The sequence below is a fragment of the Eptatretus burgeri genome, chromosome 2, assembly GCF_056783735.1.
Source record: "Eptatretus burgeri isolate ZD-2024b chromosome 2, Ebu_testis_v1, whole genome shotgun sequence".
NCBI classification, from domain to species: domain Eukaryota; kingdom Metazoa; phylum Chordata; class Myxini; order Myxiniformes; family Myxinidae; genus Eptatretus; species Eptatretus burgeri.
Genome location: NC_140962.1, coordinates 28103150 through 28124838, shown reverse-complemented (window position 1 = coordinate 28124838; position 21689 = coordinate 28103150). Strand labels below are relative to the sequence as shown.

The following is a 21689-nucleotide window of genomic DNA, read 5'->3' as shown; positions in this document are numbered from 1 at the left end:
CGAATCCCCCGTGAAAAGGTCTCTGGTGTCTATCCATTCAGACCAACTTGATAAATGATGAAGGCTGGAAGGGATTAATGCAGGACATGATTAACATTTTCATTTTGATCTATGAATGGGCCCGTTGGTCCATTGGACCAAATTTTTATTGGTCTTCATGGCCTTGTAGCATACCTGCCTGCCGTACTGCTTGAGAATTAGCTTGTCTTTTCTTCAAGCCCAAATGAGCTTGGGCCAGGGTGAGGATTATATGTTTGTTATTATTAGTAGCAGAGTACCCACCCGACGGGCAATCTTGTTCCAAGCATGCAACATGTTCTTCTGATGCATACCATTTATTTGGGTGGTGTATAGGCAACTGACAGCTCTGCAGAGGCAAAAAAACAAAAACCAGGGTTATGTGCATGAAGCAAAAACATGCATACTGCTTATAATTCAAAATACTTCACTGCATTGAAAAATGTGGGGATGGGAATACAGTACTGTAAATGGTGGAGACTTGTAATACCAGGGAAAACCTTGAGGTGGCGGTATACGATGCATATTTACATCGAGAATTTGCGTCCCTTCCTCCCCCCCAAGACCACCGGCAGAGATTTATAACACCCCCTATTCATCAGTTACATTTGCCACGGCAAAGTCACATTTGCCACGGCGGCCGTGGGGTCTCCAAAATCTACGGCCTCTAGCAATTATACGGCGGTCGCAGTATTTCCACGGTCACACAATGCAGCAGTCACATGTTTTTATTTTTCGGGGAGCCGCACGGCGTATTTAGAAATTGTGGAGACCGAAAACGTGGGGGTGCCGTATGGTCTTTGATTTGATGTCGCACGGTGACCTTAGGGCGTTCCTGCGACGGCCATAGAATTTTCAAGGCAGACTCAAGGTGCCTGCAAGGCGACCGCAGGGGGGCCCTAAGGAGAACGTGCAGCCAGACGGGTGGTAACGAGTGGGTTCTTTTTTTTTTATTATTATTATTATTTTTTTACCATTTCTTTTGTTTCAGCTTGTCGAATTGCTACGGCGAACGTAGAAATGAAAAAAGTTATAACTCCGCGCTATAATTCCACGGCGACCCTACGGCCTGTAAAATATAGCCATACGACGTAGGGCTACCCTGAGGCCACCTCAGAAACTCTGCGGCCGCCGCACGTTTCTGTCAATTCAGAGGGCGTACGGCCGCCGTATCCTCACCGTAGAGCAAATGTGACTTAGGCCTTAGAGTCGCGCTGATTCTACGTAGCAACTCTGGATATAATGGGCCCAAAACTGGAAGAGCAGTAGGGAGACGAACAAAGAAACACCAGTCCATGAATTATAGTAAGGATAAGTGAAGAAAGGGGGAAGTGATTGTGAATTTAATGTTCCATCTTTATTTACCTTTAACATTGTTCTTTACAAACGAGAACGGGAACAGGAACAACGCAGGTATGATGGGCCGATTGGCCTTCTCATGAGCAAAAGTTCCCTGTGTGACGTTGTGAAGAACGGGAAGAAATGGGGAGGGTTGGACAGAGAGTTGGTGGTGGGGGTGCAAGGAGTTGGAAGAGGGAGATTGAAACATTGGGAAGGTGGTGGGGAGGGGGCGGGATTTCAGACTGGGGATTGGAGGGGGGTTGAGTACTTGGGGTTTTGGGCAGTTGAGGATTTGAAGAAGAAAAGGGGAGAGGATTATAGAGTTGGGTTGGTGGAAAGGGGGCAGAGAGCGGACAGAGTTGGGAGGGGAGGGGGTTTGAGGGTGTGTGTGTGTGTGTGTGTGTGTGTGTGTGTGTGTGTGTGTGTGTGTGTGTGTGTGTGTGTGTGTGTGTGTGTGTGTGTGTGTGTGTGTGTGTGTGTGTCACACTTCACATCAGAAAGCTCCTTTAGAACTCTACAAAATACATGACATACACAAACACACACCTCATCCATTTATAATAGACTTTTACAAGGAAACTCAATGCAGGAGGCCATTCGGTCCATCATGTCTGCGCAATAACACCACCAGGGGTGTGTTCAGTTAGCAAGCAGCTTGCTATCGCTTGGCAAGTGGCTTCCTTGATTCAAAGCGCTTAAACAAGCACTCCAACAGAACGGAGTGCTTGGCACTGCTGAACAGCATGGCGGTCTCAATGTAAACAATGCTGTCGTGGTACTCGAACCAATGCTCTCTGGGCTGCCGTTTTCAGTTTTACTCGATCCTCGTGTGAGTGACAACTTCCCAAAACAAATTTATTGTGTTCACAGCGGCTACAGAGTATGAAGAAGAGGGGAAGAAAGATAATTAAATGGGGATTCAGGAGGGACCCCCTGCCAAGCTTATCTATGGACCGACCACTGTGCATTTTGCGGAGGGGGAGCGGTGGGGATTTTTGCTTGTTTGTCGATCTTGAAGAATTAGGAAGAAAAGTAGAAGTAACAATAAAATAATGAAATGCACGTTTACTTCTGTTTTTTTGAGAGCAATAATAAACTTTGACACCATGAAGAAGCTCCAAATTAAAAACGCTCTCTTTTATTAAAATTATTTCAAAGAAACGAGGCAAAGGCGGTTGGGCTAAATGTTCATAATGCCTCACAGCAATGTCTAGAAACAACAATTTCAAGGGGCTGGACTTTCCCGGTCATCGCTATTGGCTATGCCTGATGTTGGTTTTGTGGTTAGGGTGGTGGGCTTGGGATCCTTGGGTCCTGAGGTCAAATCCCACTCGGCTGTTGAATTAATACCAGCTGGGGTTGACTCAGCCTGTCATCCTTCCGAGGTCGGCAAAATGAGTGCCAGCATGCTGGTATACTGTGGCGGAGTGGCGACCCGTCAAGGATTGTGCCCAGTCGCCAAGGAGACTACTTTGGCAGCACCAACGCTCTGCACAGAGTTTGGTCCCAATGGATTTGGACTATTGGCTCTATGATATACACTTGCAATGCCCCCCCCCACCCTCACCCCCACTTTTAAGTATCAATCAATGCCTATGCATATCACACCTGTTTGGTGTGTCTTATTAGGGTGTTTAGGGTTGTTAAATGGAGAGATACGTGCAGAAAGTGAGCAGAAGCAAGGACAGGTTAAAATATACGATGAAAATTTTGATGGCTGAGTGGAATTCATTGGTTGAAGAGGGGAAGGGGAAGATAAAAGGGTGGGGAAAAACAGAAAGATGGTATTGTTAAGAATCTGGAAACCATGCGCACTCAACATTCAGGTCCCAAAGTTAGTTATGTTGATAAGTATGTGTGCAGTTAGAATCCATCCCCTTCTGTCTAATGGGAATTACATGTGTGCGCTACGGGTTATTTTTTTTTTAGTTAGGTTTTTTTACACATCCACAACGATTACTACAAGATCGATAACAACACCGACGCCATTGCCCACATGCATTCGACAACGTACGTGGGTGGAGATTTTCATCGCCTCAGCTCCGACTCCACCCCTTGTCCAATCACGCACAGAGGGTGGCTTTCCCAGGAAACCCCAGCCAATCGGGTGATGCGAGCGAGGTTGCCGTCCTTCAACCAATGGGACTCCTCCACTGTGTGAGGGACGGTCCGCGTGATGTCACCACGCCTCCCGGACCAATCAACGGACTTGGCGCCCGTTTTGGCCAGTGACAGAGGCGACGAGCGCATTTGCGCACCAAAACCGTCCAGTGAGGGAGAGCGAGTCGCGAGGAGACGGCTCCTCCCCTCTGGAGAAGGAGGGGATAATTTGTCGGCGCGATCGGACGAGGAAAAAAGTGTCGGAGCTGGTGTCGGGGCTCGTGTTGGTGGTGCTTGTGGTTGGTCAAAGTGTCGGAGTTCGTGGTTCCTGAGGTGGTGGTCGTGTTGTTGGTCGACCACCCGCTCCCCGGTGTTCTGGCCTGCTGGGCGCTCCTTGGTGGTCGCCGGTCTTCGCCCCTGGTCTTCTCCTCGGCGCTTGGTGCGAAGCTGACCGTGTGGGTTCGGGTCCCTCCACGTGGTTCACAAAGGAGCTCACAGGCCCTTCGACGACCTGAGCTCCGAAAGTGCGATCGACCAGTCGCACACTCGCAGCCAGGTAGCCAGCCGTTCTAACTCCCAGCCAAACTATCCTCCTCGGCTGGAGAGCCAAATAAAGACCCGGCAGGGTCCATTTCTTTTTTGAGTGTGCAGGCCTGTCTTGTCAAGTAGAATCATGAAAGTGCTTTCTTTTGCTCATTCTACATTACATTTCTTATTCGTGATAACTCTGCTCTGTGTTCCCCTCCCTGATTATTGTTATAAATAAATATCCCTTTTGTTGAATGTACCAGCTCGTTTCTGTTTTTCTTTCATCGGCTTAGCATACTGTGTATTGAGAGATAGCGAGGGTAAATTGTTCATTTGGTCCGGCGCGGCTCTGGTAACTCCGCTCGGTTACGCCGGATCCGAGTCGTTAGCTGCGACTCGGATCGGACAGAGTCGGTCGAGGGTGTGGTTCCCCAGTAGTTAGACTGTGTGGGTATTTAGGTATATTGAAATTGGCAATTGACCCTACCCCACATGGTCGACCTATTGGCGATCTTCGGTCCGATAAGGGACCCGTGACCTTTCGGATTTATCTGAAAGGTACGACCTAAATTCCGGGTGTTCGGTGGAGCCGACTCTACTGCTCCCCCTAGCGGTCGTGCTCGTCACCGAGACCCAGCCCCACAAAAATATAACATCATCTTTTATTTTCCCCTTATTTCTTACTAATTGTCACTCGCTTTGTTACCTGGATAACGACCTTTTCCTTTTTCACACTTTCTCCCACAGACAAACATGAAACCAAACTGAAAGGAATTATTTATTTTCAAGCAATTCAGGAAGTTTATTATGATCATCTGAGAAATGCTAACAAGGTAACTTTTCATAACCACCACCTATTGCTTAGCTTAGCAAAATATATGCTAGTTATGTTCTGCCACCATCGTTGTCATGCTACTGTTGAGTTGATTATCACTGCATTTATGCTCTGTCTGTGTATTCTCTCATCTTCATCTCTCGTTCACCCTGACACAGTGGAGTTTTCTTCCCTTCGCTAAGACAGCTGTACGTACAGAATGTAAACCCAACCCCTTTTCCCAAGATGTGTACTCATGATAACTCCCCTATTCTTACTCTTTCCACTTGACACTCTGTTGTGAACTTGTAACCTTTTATTTTTTTTTCCCGCTAACCTAAGATGAATGCAAACAATATTCTCTACCATTACCTTACTTCTAACTGCAACACCAACCTTGAGTTTGAAAGCATCACTAAATCTTAACCCAAAAATTGCTTTGGCTTGCAGCCTTGATCCTAATTGGTTTTTTTTGTCCTGTTCCCTCCCAAGAGCCCAAACCCAGCTCTAACGTTCTGTGTCAAGACCCGCAACAGAACCTTCTACCTGGTTGCTCCAACTCCTGAGTCAATGAGACTTTGGATGGATGTGGTTGTGACTGGAGCCGAGGGCAACACCTCTTATCTGTCATGAACTTGCCTTCCTAATTGAATGATACTGCAAATGGTTTTTCAGTGCTCAAGATACAGGATCTTGGTTTTGATGTTTTCTTTTTTGTATACAAAATGTAGGCTTCTGGAAGAATGAAATTACGAGGTACAGAGGATAGAATTTCAACACACTGACAGTGGGGGCAGTGGGACAACATGTGGACACAAAAAGGGAATGAATAATTGAGGAGGAGGAGAAAGAAGAAGAAAGGAAATGTAGCAACCTGAAAATACATATGGAGATGTAAGAGTATAAGAGGTGGTTAATGAGGATAGCAAAGATCATGAATAGGGATCGAGGATGACCTGAGGTGGTAGTGTACTGTCAACTTCAGTCCCCGAAGAAAGGGGTGGGATTGAACCGACTGAGGAAAGGTGTTCTACAAGCAGGGAAAAAGAAAAACAAAGTAGTTGAGATGAGCACTCAGCCTGTATTTTGTGTTTCGCAAGGAGGAAGTTGCTGTAAGAATGTGTGCAGCCACGAGGTGTACCCAGGGAAAGTGCGAGAAAATAGAAATCCCACTAACCTGCACACTCTGTGCATCAGCTTCTTTGTGGGAGAGGCCAATGATGCTGACAGCTTTGGATTCCACAGTATCTGGAAGAGGCAGGTGTGAAGCTTGGGCACCAGCCCATATGGGAGAGCAGTACTCCATTGATCGACAGACAAAATGTCTTGTTGGCTTTAAAAAGTTCGACAGATTTACCGAAGAAGGATTTGGCATGACAAAGGATACCCAGTTTGTGGCTGGCTTTGAGGGCTAGCTTTAATGCATAGTCTGTCAAGGAGAGCTTATAACTGATGGTGAGGCCCAGAAGTTTGAGGGACTGAACTTTTTCTAGTGATTGATTGTAAATGTTAGACCAGTATTTGATCCTTTTCAGGTGAGCAGAGAGGGAAGCCGCCTCTACTGGACTGTCGGTAGGTTATGTAATTGAGCAGGATAATGCGGTGCCATCTGCAAAGAGGAAAATAGTGTTTTCCAGAATATTGGAGAGAGAGAAATATGTATATGAGGAACAGAACTTCACCCAAGATGCTGTCTTGGGGCACTCCAGCATGGAAGAGCATACGAGAGGATTTCGTTGAGATCTACGCACTGAAAGTGAATGGAGGAAGTCAGCAAGCCAGGAAACAAGGTGGAATTTTGGAATGCAAGGTGACCTTGCATTCCAAAACAGAAAGCTTGGCAAGCAAAGCAGGATGTCAGACTATCGAATGCCCAAAATATTTCCAGCACCTGACCTCTTGCTTAAAATTCGTGACTTCCATGCATTGTTGAGAGAGAATCACCAGCATATCAAAAGTCGAGTGACTGGGATGGAATCCAAACTCATAGTCAGAGATATAGACATCGACATCGTACATTAGGCTGTTTGAGAAAAAGGAAAGGCTTGAACTCAGCTGTGGTGATGGACTGACTCCATTACTTTATTCATAATGAATTGGAATTAATCTCAATGGCTTGGAGTTGAGAAGATCTGTTTTTGCACCCTCCTTTTGTATTAAAGTGAAGTTGCCTGTTTTCCAAGCTTATAGAAGGTGACCTGAGGTGAAGGACAGGCTGAAGAGGGCAGACAGAGGATAAGAAAGAGAGAAGCCGGGCAGGATTTGAGTATGCGGGCATTGGTTCTTGCTGGACTGATCGCCAAGGTAGAGTCGAGTCTGGTTAAAAACTTTCTCTTCTCTGGCATCTCAAATGAAAAAGTAACAGTTTCCAGGAGGCTGCAGTGGGTTCAAGGGAATAAGGTGCAGACGGAGAAGGATGGGTAGTCTTTTATTCTCTGTTACACCGACCAGATTGGAGTCAAAATTGGAGCAGTAATCACTGGATTGCCTTGTCGAAGTTTTGCTTTTAAGGTTAAAAATAGAAACTCAGGGACAAAGACTAAGTGAGGCATATAAATCCTACCAAAGATGATGGAACAACTTCCGAATTTCAAATTCATGCAAATTTGCACATCAGGAGAGGGAAGGTAAACGGCTAGGATGTAAGGGAGGGGAGGAAAGAGGTGAGGTGCCTCTTCAGAGAAGAGATGTGCTTTGGATACAGCCTTTTGGATGTAACGGGTAAGAAATGATGGACAGAATAGGTCATGGTACGAGGAATGAGGCAAACAGTGTGGTGAAGCACCTACCTCTATCTCAGAAGATTTGTCACAAGCTGGGGTCTCAGAACCATCCTTGGGGTCCAAATGACTTTCCCAGGAACGATGCACCATAGCCCCGATGGTCCAGAAAACTTCACTGCGATCCAATCACAAAGATTGGCTGAGTGATATTGCCCTTGAAAATTGTGATCAATAATTTATTTTCCCCAAGTTCAAATTCACACCACGACATGCACAGAAAGAATGGAGCCAGGCCATTTTGAAAAGTAAACTAATTTATTTAATTTCTGCACACTTTTTCAGTCGCAGCTTCCATACAATATCATTCAATTATTTATTCAAACATGTCGTACATTGATATGAACTTCCACAAACCAGCAAAGATTATTTGGTTGCAGAGGCATGTTCAGATTATAAATCCTTCACTCCAACGCAATGACGAATCATGAAGGAAACAGCCTTGCTCTTGAGTCTCTGTGCATTGAGATGGACTTTAAAACACAAAATATACAAATGTTCCCCCAGCCCTAGGTTCCCATGCCAAAGCTCTGGCTTTGTCGCCAACATTTGCTGTCTCCACTTCATCTCCAGAGCACTCAAATCCTACTCTCAATCACTGTATCATTCGGTTTCCATTATAGCAAAATAGCCAACCCGAGACAACCCCTTCTAGTGTGAGCCAATCTGAAGGCTCAACCTGGCTACACAGGTATGGTTCCTTTGCGCTTGATCCCCAGAACTTTTCAGACCATTATGTCACCCCTCACCGATCTTGTGATTCTGACATCGATTGAATGTCCATGGCAGGGAAGAAGCACCAGAGCATCTGTTATAATCAGCTGCCAATGAGTTTCAACTGGGTTCTCCCAAAGAACTGTTTACGTCGCTGACTGAAAACAATGAATTGCATCTCCCTGAATTTTCATTCAGTCATTGTAAGGTACAATCCAGACATCCAGAGGAAAGATAACAAAGGGAGTGTAAAATAATCTCATCCAGCAAACACATAAAGCATGCAAATTCTACACAGTAAAATCGTTGTCTCAACCAGATCAAACAACTGATACAAAATCAATAAACCAAATCAAACTAAATATCTGATCTGCCTATCTGGTAACAGATTAGGTTCTGTTGAAGCACCGTCTTTGGCGAGAAATACACCGGATGGCTCTCTATTGCTCTCCTGGCAGTAATGAAAGCAGGCATTTTGAATTTATCCAGAGAAATGGGCTTCTCGTACACAATGGCCTATAATAATAATTTCAACAAGAATAACCATTGGGACCTTAACGTTCACCATCAAACAGGGTTGTCAGCTTAACATCCCCTCCCGAAAGATGGAAGTTTATGATTCATCGACCTGCACCACTGTGCCAAGATGGCAATCTGTTGAATATTACTGTTTTGAAAAATCGTGATGAGACATATAGGAGGAAAAGAAAAGGTGGGGCATGAGGGGATATGGTGTTTTGAATGGAAGAGAGGAAGAAAGGGAAGGAGATAGTCATAGGGTGAGGCATAACGGAGGAGATGCAAAGACCAAAGCCAGAGAGAAACGCCAGGAGCAAATTGTGTGTTGTTTTCAATGAAGGGCTTTTCTGTTGAGTGAAATCGGTGGAATGTTGAGACAATGTTACGTGCCTTGAGAGATGCAATTTGGCATACCAATAAATTTGATGATTGTCTTTAGCTCCGTACGTGTGTTTTGTGCAGCTATGTTGTTGTTTTGTTTCCTCATCAAATCCACATTTTCAACTGTTTCCGCTTCTGGACTTTTTTTTGTCCCATTAGGTTGGTCAGTGGTGCAGGAGTGATCTAAAAATCCACCTGCATACATTGAAGGTTCCTGGTTTTAATCCCAGTGCCGTAATACTGTGACAATTTCTTTGTGTTGCTTGGTCATGGCTTTTCTTTTTTTTTTGTCACCCTCATTTTGAACCACACAAAACACTTTACTGTAAAAATCAGGTTGTGAAACACGAAGAAGGAAATGAAAATGCCTTCATATTATTCTTTTAAGAAAACAATAAAATCTTTTCACACATTTGTTAAAAAAAAACACAAACAAACATTGACCACAGTTGCATGATGGTCATGTCATTCTCGATTATTTTCAATGTCACAAAATCGTAATAAAGATTGCTTTTTACTTTACCTTTTACTTCGTCATGTTTTCCTGAAAGTATTTAAGCATTGCTGAACAATGGTACGCCGGACCTTCGTGGTAGATTTCCCCTGTTGAAAAGGTGGTTCAATTATCGGGTTGTGGTAGTAGAGGAGGTGGAAGCACTTTGTGGGAGCCACAAGTCATGAGTGTTAACCAAGTAAGTTATACAAGATTATCTTTTTTTGTCGAGCCAATCTGATGCATGAGTTAATTTGAACTCAGTTTATGAAGCTAGTAATAGGCGTCAACAACCATCCTTGACCATGTTATGGAATGTCGGCCGAGGTCCTCACTTGGTTGTTTTTTTTCCACCGTAATTTTATCAAATGATGAGAATATGGAGAAGACAAATTAATAATTTAGTCAAAAACATAACTTGACATCACATTGTCAATTTTCATCCGATTGAGCTGAAATTTTAATAATTTGCATATTGGGTCACTGAATTGGTTCATCAATCAAAAGGTCAAACCCTTTTTTGTTTGTTTGAGCAAAAGGTCAAAGGCAAAGTTCTCCGGAAATCGTAAATTTTTTTTGTATCTAATTACCTCTGCCACTGAAGGTGAAGGAGGTTATGTTTTCACCCCTTTGTCTGTGTTTATTTGTCTGTTTGTGTGCAGGATATCTCAAAAAGTTGTGGACAGGTTCAGTGCGTGACAAAGGACGAACTGATTAGATTTCGGTGAAGATCCGGATCCGGATCCGGATCCGTCTACTAGAATTTTTAAAGTGATTCTTCACCATTGAGAGATTGGGCCAAAAACGATATTTTGCACGATGTCTCAAAAAGTTGTGGACTGATTCGGATTAAACTTGGTGGACATGCAGGGTGTATGACAAGGAAGAACCGATTCAATTTTGGTGAATATCCGGATCCAGATCTGGATACGAGAATTATTTAATCCTTAAAGTGATTCTTCACCATTGAGAGATCGGAACACAAATGACATCCTGTATCGCATGATATTTCAAAAATGTATTGGGCCCGACATGTTCTCGTGGATCAGGCATTGCGCGGTGGAGGTATGCGCTTCACAGAGTGCCCTTCTAGTTTTTTTTAGCTGTTTTCATGTTTCACACAGAAAATAAGTCGAATACAAAGCGGATTGGCCTTGCATTTTCAGATGCTTTCTAGTTTGGTTACGAAGTTAGTTTTCTCTGCAACCACTTGAGCGATTGACACAAAACTTTCAACATGTTGGTGGGTAGGGGGGGGGAGGGGGGAGGACTTCACCTAATTTTTAACCAACCAAAAACACTTTACTGTAAAAGGAGCGCCTACCCATGGATGGAGAACTTTTGTTTGAAACAAGATTACATGATAATTGGATGGAAAATGTGACCGGTGTTCCACGAAGCCCATTTTCTGTTGGCATGGGTTGCAGGGTGTTTTATGTATGGAGAATAAACGCCACAGGATAACCAGTCTTATGCACCGTTTATCCCTTACTATCCTGACTTGTAAATTCCCTGAGTCAGCGCAATGGATTACAGTACATCTGTTTTGTTTTGATGTTTTACTCTGACCAGACTCGGTGGCGGTGTAATGATTTGACTCTTAGAGTGTCCGCTCTGAGCCTGGGAGGTTGGTGCTTCAAGTCTCAGCCGAATCATACCAAATGCTTTTTAAAGTACGTGCTGCTTCCTTGCTCGATGTTCATTGGAAAAAAAAAAACAAGATAGACAACCATAGGTTGGTAACCATTGCGCATGCTTAACGGTGCCAACAGGCCAGTGTTAAAGTTCCTTGTAAGGAAACTCAAATGATTACATTATAGCCAAATTTAGTGAGATTTTCTGGAAGCCTATTAAAGTTATTATTTTCAATAGAGTTTAAATACATCATTTTCCTGGAAATTCTATTTATTCTAAAAATAGCACTGATGTTATTCATTCAGATCTTTTTTTTTTTTTTTTCTTTCTCTCTCTACCTCTCTCTCTACCTCTCTCTCTACCTCTCTCTCTACCTCTCTCTCTACCTCTCTCTCTCTCTCTCTCTCTCTACCTCTCTACCTCTCTATCTCTCTACCTCTCTACCTCTCTCCCTCTCTATCTCTTTACCTCTCTCCCTCTCTACCTCCCTATCTCTCTACCTCTCTTCCTCTCTACCTCTCTACCTCTCTACCTCTCTACCTCTCTCTCTCTCTATCCCTCTCTCTCTACCTCTCTACCTCTCTACCTCTCTACCTCTCCACCTCTCTACCTCTCCACACCTCTCTATACCTCTCTATACCTCTCCATACCTCTCTCTCTCTATACCTCTCTCTCTCTCTCTCTCTCTCTCTCTCTCTCTCTCTCTCTCTCTCTCTCTCTCTCTCTCTCTCTCTCTCTCTCTCTCTCTCTCTCTCTCTCTCTCTCTCTCTCTCTCTCTCTCTCTCTCTCTCTCTCTCTCTCTCTCTCTCTCTCTCTCTCTCTCTCTCTCTCTCTATACCTCTCTCTCTCTCTCTCTCTCTATACCTCTCTCTCTCTCTATACCTCTCTCTCTCTCTCTCTCTCTCTCTCTCTCTCTCTCTCTATACCTCTCTCTCTCTCTCTATACCTCTCTCTCTCTCTCTCTCTCTCTCTCTCTCTCTATACCTCTCTCTCTCTCTCTCTCTCTCTCTCTCTCTCTCTCTCTATACCTCTCTCTCTCTCTCTCTCTCTCTCTCTCTCTCTCTCTCTCTCTCTCTCTCTCTCTCTCTCTCTCTCTCTCTCTCTCCCTCTCTCTCTCTCTCTCTCTCTCTCTCTCTCTCTCTCTCTCTCTCTCTCTCTCTCTCTCTCTCTCTCTCTCTCTCTCTCTCTCTCTCTCTCTCTCTCTCTCTCTCTCTCTCTCTTTCTCTCTCTCTATACCTCTCTCTCTCTCTATACCTCTCTCTCTCTCTCTCTATACCTCTCTCTCTCTCTCTCTCTCTCTCTCTCTCTCTCTCTCTCTCTCTCTCTCTCTCTCTCTCTCTCTCTCTCTCTCTCTCTCTCTCTCTCTCTCTCTCTCTCTCTCTCTCTCTCTCTCTCTCTCTCTCTCTCTCTCTCTCTCTCTCTCTCTCTCTCTCTCTCTCTCTCTCTCTCTCTCTCTCTCTCTCTCTCTCTCTCTATACCTCTCTCTCTCTCTCTATACCTCTCTCTCTCTCTCTCTATACCTCTCTCTCTCTCTCTCTCTCTCTCTCTCTCTCTCTCTATACCTCTCTCTCTCTCTCTCTCTCTATACCTCTCTCTCCTCTCGCCCCCCTGCTGACTTGGTACGTTGTGTGTACTGTCATGGCTGCTCTTTGCTTCGTGTCGTGAGTACCCCTCCTCTGCTGTTTGGTGTTTCCACTTTCCCCATTTTTTGTTTCCCATATGTTCGTTTTTTACTTGTGGACTTTTCCCGTGTTTTTTTTTTCCTTCCTGTCTGGAGATGAGAGAGTGATTGAGTGAGAGAGTGAGAGACCACAGTTTCGTGTCGAGAAAATCGTAGGCCGAAGGCCTGTCATGGCCGCCGGACGAGGTTTTTCTCGTTCACTGCAACCGTGTTCTTTGTTAATTCTCAACTTTAATCGTTGATTTCTTGGTGTTTGTGAAAACGCCTTATTTCTCCCGATAAAGTTTACTAACTTGTTTTCTTGAGTTAGAATGGCGGGTGAACGTTTCCGTGTCGAGATGTTCGAGTCACTAACTCGTAAACTCGCTGTTTTTTGCTTCCCTCCCAGTGAGGTGGAACTTAACGATGTGCTTTCCGCCATCGGTAACATCGTTGGATTACATAATATTCGTGCTGCTTGTCGCATGAATAAGAAGTTTGTGGTGTTTGTGTCCGAGGAACACATGGTCGCCATGGTGGTTGAGCATGGCCTGTTCATCGAACCGAACACTTACCTCTCTGTGTTCGCTTTACAGGCCCCAACGGTTAAAGTTAACATTAATAATATTCCACCATTTATAAGGAACCAGGACTAGTGTAACCAGTTAAACAAGTTCGGTAAAGTTGTGTCGAGGATCTCTATGGTGCCGATGCGTCATGTTAGCGATAAATGTAAACACGTCATGTCCTTTAAAAGAGTGGTTTATATGATTCTACCTGAACATGGTAAAACACTGAATGTTGTACTCGGTGTAAAAATCGAAGGGTTTGAATGTAAAATGTTTGCCTCGTCAGAGGTTATGACGTGTTTTGGGTGTGGAGCTTACGGGCACGTGAAGAGTGTGGATCCCAATGCGGTTACACCGCAAAAAAGTGAAGGTGCGGTGAGGAACGATTCTTCCTCACCACAAACTAATGGGGAGAAGGTGAATCGGGAGCCGAGCCCCCCCCCCCGGTGAGGTGTTCAACGAATTGGACTCGTCCACCCCGACCGGCGTTGGAGAGAGGGTGTGTAATCGTGACGTAATTAATCCACCCCCACCAAACGGGGAAGTGAAAGTGGTTGCTTCCTCTCCTTTACCATCCACTGTACAGGACAGCGTGGACGATATGGAGGTATCTTACGGATACCAGGAAAAAAGGCCAAAAACGGTCAAACGTTGATGCCTTTGATGCTAAGGAGCAGAATAAGGTCCAGATCGTGTCAGGCTCGGTGAACCTCCAAGGGACGTCTCACATTGGAAACCCCTTGGTGGTACCGGAGTCATGTGCGGATGTGGAAACTTCGCTTGTTCCACTGGCCGACTCTGAGTGGGACACAGAGAACGGTGAGGTATCTCAGGATGTTTTAAGTGTTTGTCCTGTTAGCAAAACTTGTTCAGACGAGTAAACAGCTATGTCTGACAGTGATGGAGAATAGATAAAGGGGAAAATCCCTGTGAGTTAAATGTCATCCCCTCCCTCACAGATGATCATGTAAGGGTTGTAGAGGGGAAGGACATGGACAAGGCAAATTCGGAGGGGTCCAGAAACAGAGCAGAACTTTCTGTTGAGCCAAAAGTAAATGTTCCACAAGTAATAGGAGAGGCCAGAGATGAAGCACTTGATTCAGATGAAACCTCTTCGACCCCACATTTTAGTACTTTAAGCTTTCAAGAGGATGAAGGGGGAAACGACACAACCTTAGTGTCTCAAGAAAATGTGATTAAATTCCTGGATGAGACATTCAGGAAAAGATACGAAAAATCAAAGATTACTTCCCGAATTTACACGATTTCATTAAAACTGCAAGGAGTATGATTCGTGATCCTTATCAGGTTAACATGTCAGAGCCTCAGTTCCAAGGGTTAAGGAAATGTGTTACTCGGGCTGGTAAAGAGCTTCAAGAATAACTAACAGAATGGAGATAAAAGTAGCATCCCTGAACATCAATGGGGGCCACAGTTGTGTACGTCGCCTCCAGGTATTTCAGCTCTTCCAAAATGAAAAAAATTGATGTGCTAATGCCACAGGAGATGCATGGAAATCGGTCTACTGAGGATGAGTGGTGTAAAATCTTTAAAGGTTGTCTTTTTTTCTCGAGTGTGCTTGTTGAGGCCAAGGCTGGTGTGGCAATAGTGTTGCATCCTCGACTCCAGCCTTCGGAGATAACTTGTAATATAAGGAAATTTGCAAAGGTTACTTACTGTCTGTGCAATTTGTCAGTAGTAACCTAAAGATTTGCATGACAAATGTTTACTGTCTTAGTGCTAACTCTGAAAGAGGTGCCTTTCTGTACAAGTTGGCAGAGTTTGTAAGCACCATTGACTTAACCATGTTGTTGTGTCTGGGGAGTGACTACAACTGCACCCTCAACCCACAACTTGATCGGAACACTTGTGAGCCTCATCCACCCAGTGCAAGGCCTTTGGCACAGCTCGTAAAAAAGTTTAAACTGGTGGAATGTGTGGTGGGTACAAAACCGTAATATCTGTCAGTATTCATGGGTTTGTGCATCAAGAAATATTTTGACGATGGCTCGCCTCGACAGATTTTATGTTAATCATGAAATGGTAAACATTGTTAAGAACTCTTATATAGGGCCGTCTGGTTTTTCCGATCATAACATGATTGTCATGGTGTGTGGCTTTCCTCATCATGTCTGCGGAAGTGCATATTGGACTTTTAATTTGAAACTTTTACAAAGTGCACATTTTATAGAAGCTTTTAAAATGGTTTGGGAAAAATGCGAGTCACAAAAGGGTTCATATTTGAACTTAAGACAATGGTGGGACTGCACAAAGTCCCAAATCAAATGTTTTTGCCAACAATCCTGCTCTTACAGCACATACAACGCTTTTGGTGTGATATCTGCTTTAAAAAACGATTTACTTATCTGTGAGCAGAAAGCTGGATTGTCTCGCGTGAATGTCCAGCAGTTGTCGGAGAAAAAGACCCTTCTGGCTGAAATGGTGAAAGAGCGGGCGGCCGGTGCTTTCGTCCGACTGTGGAACGAAAAAATCCAACTTGACACACCAAACAAAGGGTTCTTCAATTTGGAAAAAATGCTCAGGACCTCTCAACAAATCCATGCTTTGCGCTCTTCTGGTGGTGATTTGTTGACCTCCCAGAGTGATATCAAGCATGAACTACAAGACTATTTTTCTAAACTCTTCGCAAAAAGAGCTGTGAATGAGGAGAACAGGAAGGCGATGCTTGAACAGCTCCCTTCTCTGTCTGAAGACCAACAGCAATTGCTTGAGCCTGGCATTTCTCTTGGAGAACTTACTGCTGCGCTCAAGGATAGCAAGGATGGGAAAGCCCCTGGACTAGACGGCCATCCGGCTGAATTTCATAAGGCTTTCTGGGACATTCTCGGCCCTACTCTTCTTGAGGTCTTTCAGGAGAGTGTTGAACAAGGTGAATTGTCATTGAGCTGCCGGAGGGCAGTTTTGTGTCTCCTTCCGAAGAAAGGAAACCTGCATGAGACCGCAAATTGGCGGCCTGTGTCACTCCTCAACACGGACTATAAAATATTGTCAAAAGCACTTGCAACCTGTCTAAAGGAAGTCATCTCTTTCTTGATTGGCACTGATCAATCATACTGTGTTCCAGAATGTTCCATATATGATCATATTTTTTTGGTGAGAGATTTGATCAGTCTCGGTCAAACTACATCTCCTGGTTTTGGTTAATTACTTTTAGATCAAGAAAAAGCTTTTGACAATGTTAACCATTCTTTTTTGTTTGATGTATTAAGGAGAACAGGGTTTGGGGAAAAATTTATTGCTTATGTTCAGTTATTGTACAAAAATGCATCTTGTTTGCTGAAGGTTAATAATGGTCTTTGTTACCCCTTCCCCTTTCAGCGAGGCATCCGTCAGGGCTGTGCGCTATCAGGCATGCTCTACAATCTATCCGTTGAACCTTTATTAGTTTTACTTCGGAACTCAGTGTTAGGAGTCTCTCTTTCACAAAACTCCAAAGTCGTCGTTTCAGCTTATGCTGATGATATTTGTGTTGCTATTACAAATCAAAGAGACGTTTCTGAGGTCTCTCGTTGCCTTACCCAGTTTGAGCTTGCTTCTACTGCAAGGGTAAATTGGAAAAAAAGTGGAGCTTTTTGGGTGGGCCCCAGATCGCCTTCCTCATCCCTGCCTGTTTTACCAGGAGGAATACAGTGGAGTAGTGAGGGGTTTAAATATTTAGGCTTATTTCTAGGAATTGAAGTGTATGAACAAAAAAATTGGGAGAACTTCCTGGAAAAAATTAAATTGAAACTGGCAAGGTGGAGAAGATTGTACCAACTTCTCTCGCTTAAGACACGGGTATCAATCATAAACAGCCTGGTGGTTCCATTTATTTGGCATAGCGTTATCCCACTTGAACCTCTGAGATACTTGATCACAGGCATTCAGAGGGTTCTGACTGATTTTTTCTGGGGTGGCCACCATTGGCTGGGCCCAGACGTGGCCTGCAAACCCCGAAATGCGGGTGGTCAAAATCTGATGCATATCCCAAGTCGGATAATGGCATTCTGGATTTCCACGATTAAGCGCCCTACTGTACAGTGAGTGTGTTCCTTGGCGACCTCTCACAAACGCTTGTTTGCAGAAAGTGGAAGGTCTGAAATATGACCGTGAACTTTTCCTCATCGACCTGCAACACGTTGACATGTCTCAGCTCCCCAGTTTTCATCAGAGCCTTTTGAATGCTTGGCAAGTCCTCGGAGTGCAACGTTTAGAGGTATCATACGATGCCCAAAAGTTTGTACATGAGCCATTAGTTCGGTATCCTTTATTCTCTAGAATTTCAACCTCCAGGTCCTTTATGCATTGCTTCCCCAGTGTTGGAATAAACAGAGTGCGAGACCTGTTGCAGCCATCCTTGAATGCCTGGCTACCTGTAAGCTCACTTTCATTAAAAAACTGGTGTTCGTTCTGCTCGTATTGTGGAAAATGTCTTGAAAGCAGTAATTCAAACCTTTCATAGACTAAACATCGGGTGGACTGGGGTGGATGAAGTGGGAGACTCACGTTTCTATTTCCCTGAACTTCAAACTGCCTCAAAAAAACAAGAGGGTGTGTTCTCCTCAAACTTAGAGGAAATTGGTGTTTCACGTCATGGGGAAAACGGCTATCTACAACAAATTTCTGGAAGCATGTATACCTGGTTTTACAAAACTGTTGAAAAATCGGTGGAATGAGACCTTACCTGCTGGAGCTTTTTTAACTCCAGTGTGGAACAAAATGTATAGTTCTCCAACTCTTGGGCAAAATGGAGACCTGAATTGGAGAATAGCACATCAAGCCCTGGTCACACAGACATTACTCCATAAGTTTAATTCTTCTGTTCTAATTTCTTGTCCTTTTTGTGATTTGATTGAAAATGTTGCCCACGTTTTTATTGAATGTAAGAGATTGGTACCCCTCTTTCTCTTCCTTCAACAGCTTTTTTATAAATTTAATTTTGTTTTTTCCTTTCCGGTCTTTATTTATGGAATTGGGGGGGGGGGGAGGGGGAATTATAAAAGTAAACCAGTCCTCTCGTTTTTGTCTTTTCTGTTGGGCATTGCTAAACTGGCAATTTATAAAACCAGGAAAGCAGAATTGAAGGGGAAAAATGCAAATGTGCTTTTGTGCTTTAAAGGTATGGTTTCGGCACGAGTAAAAATGGAGCAGGCTCATCTTTTGAGCCTGGATATTGTGGGTGATCAGTGGGACACTGATGAGGTTTTGAGTTTCTTTTCGTGATGGAATCTGTTTGTAAAAGTGTAAAGTACTTACACTTACTTTTTGCGTATATGTATTATTCTGTGGTGGTTTTGACATGAACAGACACCATTGTTATCCCGCCCCCCCCCCCCCCCCCGGAGGGAAGGAGCGGGATATTGTAATCGTCTGGTTTGTTTGTCTGTTTGTTTGTCTGTTGGATTCACAATATTTGCTAGATATCCCTTATTGTCAGGTTGTGTGTGTGTGTGTGTGTGTGTGTGTGTGTGTGTGTGTGTGTGTGTGTGTGTGTGTGTGTGTGTGTGTGTGTGTGTGTGTGTCTGCAACGCGAGACTCCACAGCACGAACCAGCAAACCGATTTCGATGAAACTTTGCCAAGAGGTGGAATATATACTGGGAAGGTGCGCGTTTGAATTTCGTTGCCTAGCAACCACCCGTTGCTGTGCAGCGGCCGAAAAACCGCGTACAGTATTTTCAATACTTGTCCTTCAGTTTTGAATGTAGAGAAACGAGACTTCGGAATTAAACACAGAGATATTTAGAAAATTTTACTCGAGCCGATTTTTGATTGAGGTTTTATTTTTCAAATGGTCGTCCTTCAAAAATCGGGTGTCTATTTCCATCATTTAAGGTGTGTATACAGTGTTTGTAAGGAACTACACCGTCGTTCCACCTTCGATCTCTCCTCGATCCAAACGTTATTGACTAAAGTGAAAAGGATCCAAAATAAATGGAATCACCGGCATTTCTGTCTTTGTGGATTTCTAATAATATGTTTATTTATTTACCGAAAACGATTCCACGACCCACACACCACCTTTAATTAATTATTTATTTACCAAAAACGATTCCACGACCCACACACCACCTCCAATTATTTATTTATTTACCAAAAACGATTCCACGACCCACACTCTGCCTCCAATTATTTATTTATTTATTGAAAACGATTCCACGACCCACACACCACCTCCAATTATTTATTTATTTACCGAAAACTATTCCACGACCCACACATCACCTCCAATTATTTATTTATTTACCGAAAACTATTCCCCACCCACACACCACTTCAAATTATTTTTTTATTTACCGAAAACAATTCCACGACCCACACACCACCTCAAATTATTTTTTTATTGACCGAAAACTATTCCACGACCTACACTCCGCCTCCAATTATTTATTTATTTACCGAAAACGATTCCACGATCCACACACCACCTCCAATTATTTATTTATTTACCGAAAACGATTCCACGACCCACACACCACCTCCAATTATTTATTTATTTACCGAAAACGATTCCACGACCCACACTCCGCCTCCAATTATTTATTTATTTTCCGTAAACAATTCCACGATCCACACACCACCTCCAATTATTTATTTATTTACCGAAAACGATTCCACAACCCACACACCACCTTTAATTATTTATTTATTTACCGAAAACGATTCCATGACTCACACACCACCTCCAATTATTTATTATTTAAAGTGGAAGTGGCGTAGGAAAGTGGGCGTGACTTATGAAAAATATTGTGTGGCTCAGGAAGTGTTGTCAAACAAGAGCATTGAGAGAAGTTTATCGGGTTGTGTGTGTGTGTGTGTGTGTGTGTGTGTGTGTGTGTGTGTGTGTGTGTGTGTGTGTCTGCAACGTGAGGATCCACAGCACAAACCAGCAAACCGATTATTTTTCAAATGGTAGTCCTTCAAAAATAGGGTGTCGATTTACTGTCATTTTTTTATGAGCAGTGCCAGTTGGCAAAATACGCAATAGGAAAAATCTTGCCAGGCAGAGGAACAATAGTATGTGACCCAATACATCTTGGCAATGAATCTTCGTCGGTGGATCGGTCAGAATGAAAAGCATCGTATCCAGCGCTTCGATCCTGGCGAATCCCTCGTCGCCTCACGGCTTGTTTGTTTGTTTGTATGTAATGGACAGCTCTGGAGGCCAGAGGATCAACCGATTTTATTGAAACTTGACAGGTAGGTTCATACCAGGATCTAGTTCTATGCTTTTGAGCACCGTTGCTATGGACACCACCGTTGCCTAGCAACGGGACTTTGAAATTTTAGATAAATCCTAAAAAAATTATTTTTTCGAAAATCAAAAATAGGGTTCCAGGCTTTTATGCGCACCATAATCACCCTCTTTGTCAAAAATTTTCAGCCGATCCGTCAAAAACTGTATGACTCGTATGCAATTATGTCGCGACCACCCATGTCGCCTACCGGCTTATATATATATATATATATATATATATATATATATATATATATATATATATATATATATATATATATATATATATATATATATATATATATATATATTTATATATATATATATATATTTATATATATATATATATATATATATATATCTGTCGTTTGCCATTTCCTCTATTGTGACTAAATTCCCTTAAACCGGTTTACATATCAGAAAGATGTTCAACGTCCTTAAATTTTTTTTATTACATTCCTATTTATATCCCTTCTGCTGTTAGCCCAGGAGTAATAGGTTTAGACCTGGAAAAAAATTTATAAGCTGAAACTTTCAGGAAATGTTCAGAAAACTGTCAGGAATAACATACTAAAAGTCCCCAAGAATCTCCCTTGGGGCTTTTTAGAAATTCAAGATGGCGTCCAAGATGGCCGCCAGCTTGAGATTTTCTCCTATTTCAGGCTTAAAACATCATAAAAATGTAAATAATGAGTCTAAACATATGTTCTTTGGGGCAGGGAATTCAATTTCAACAATATTTTGAAGATTTAATGAAATCCTTATGCAGTTATACATAGGTCTAAACCTATTACTCCTGGGCTTTGAACAATTTTCACCATATCTGTGGTAATACTATAGAAACCTTAAAAAATAGAGTAAAATAAGAATATTCATGTATTGTATTAAATACATAAACAAA

At 43.2% G+C, this 21689-nt stretch overlaps 1 protein-coding gene across 12 annotated transcripts in view; it reads left to right on the top strand.

The window, feature by feature from the left end:
* Nucleotides 1–9717, top strand: part of LOC147031675 (uncharacterized) — a 232541-nt gene extending 222824 nt beyond the window's left edge. For 11 of the 12 annotated variants that reach the window (XM_085851877.1, XM_085851946.1, XM_085851941.1 and 8 more), the window contains 3 exons: nt 4735–4820; nt 4981–5010; nt 5294–9717. In XM_085851877.1, coding sequence (XP_085708003.1) covers nt 4735–4820; nt 4981–5010; nt 5294–5434 — 257 coding nt within the window. In that variant the 3' untranslated portion in view covers nt 5435–9717. The remainder of the gene's footprint in view (nt 1–4734; nt 4821–4980; nt 5011–5293) is intronic. The other variant, XM_085851870.1, reaches the window with a different exon arrangement.
* Nucleotides 9718–21689: the final 11972 nt, after the last annotated feature.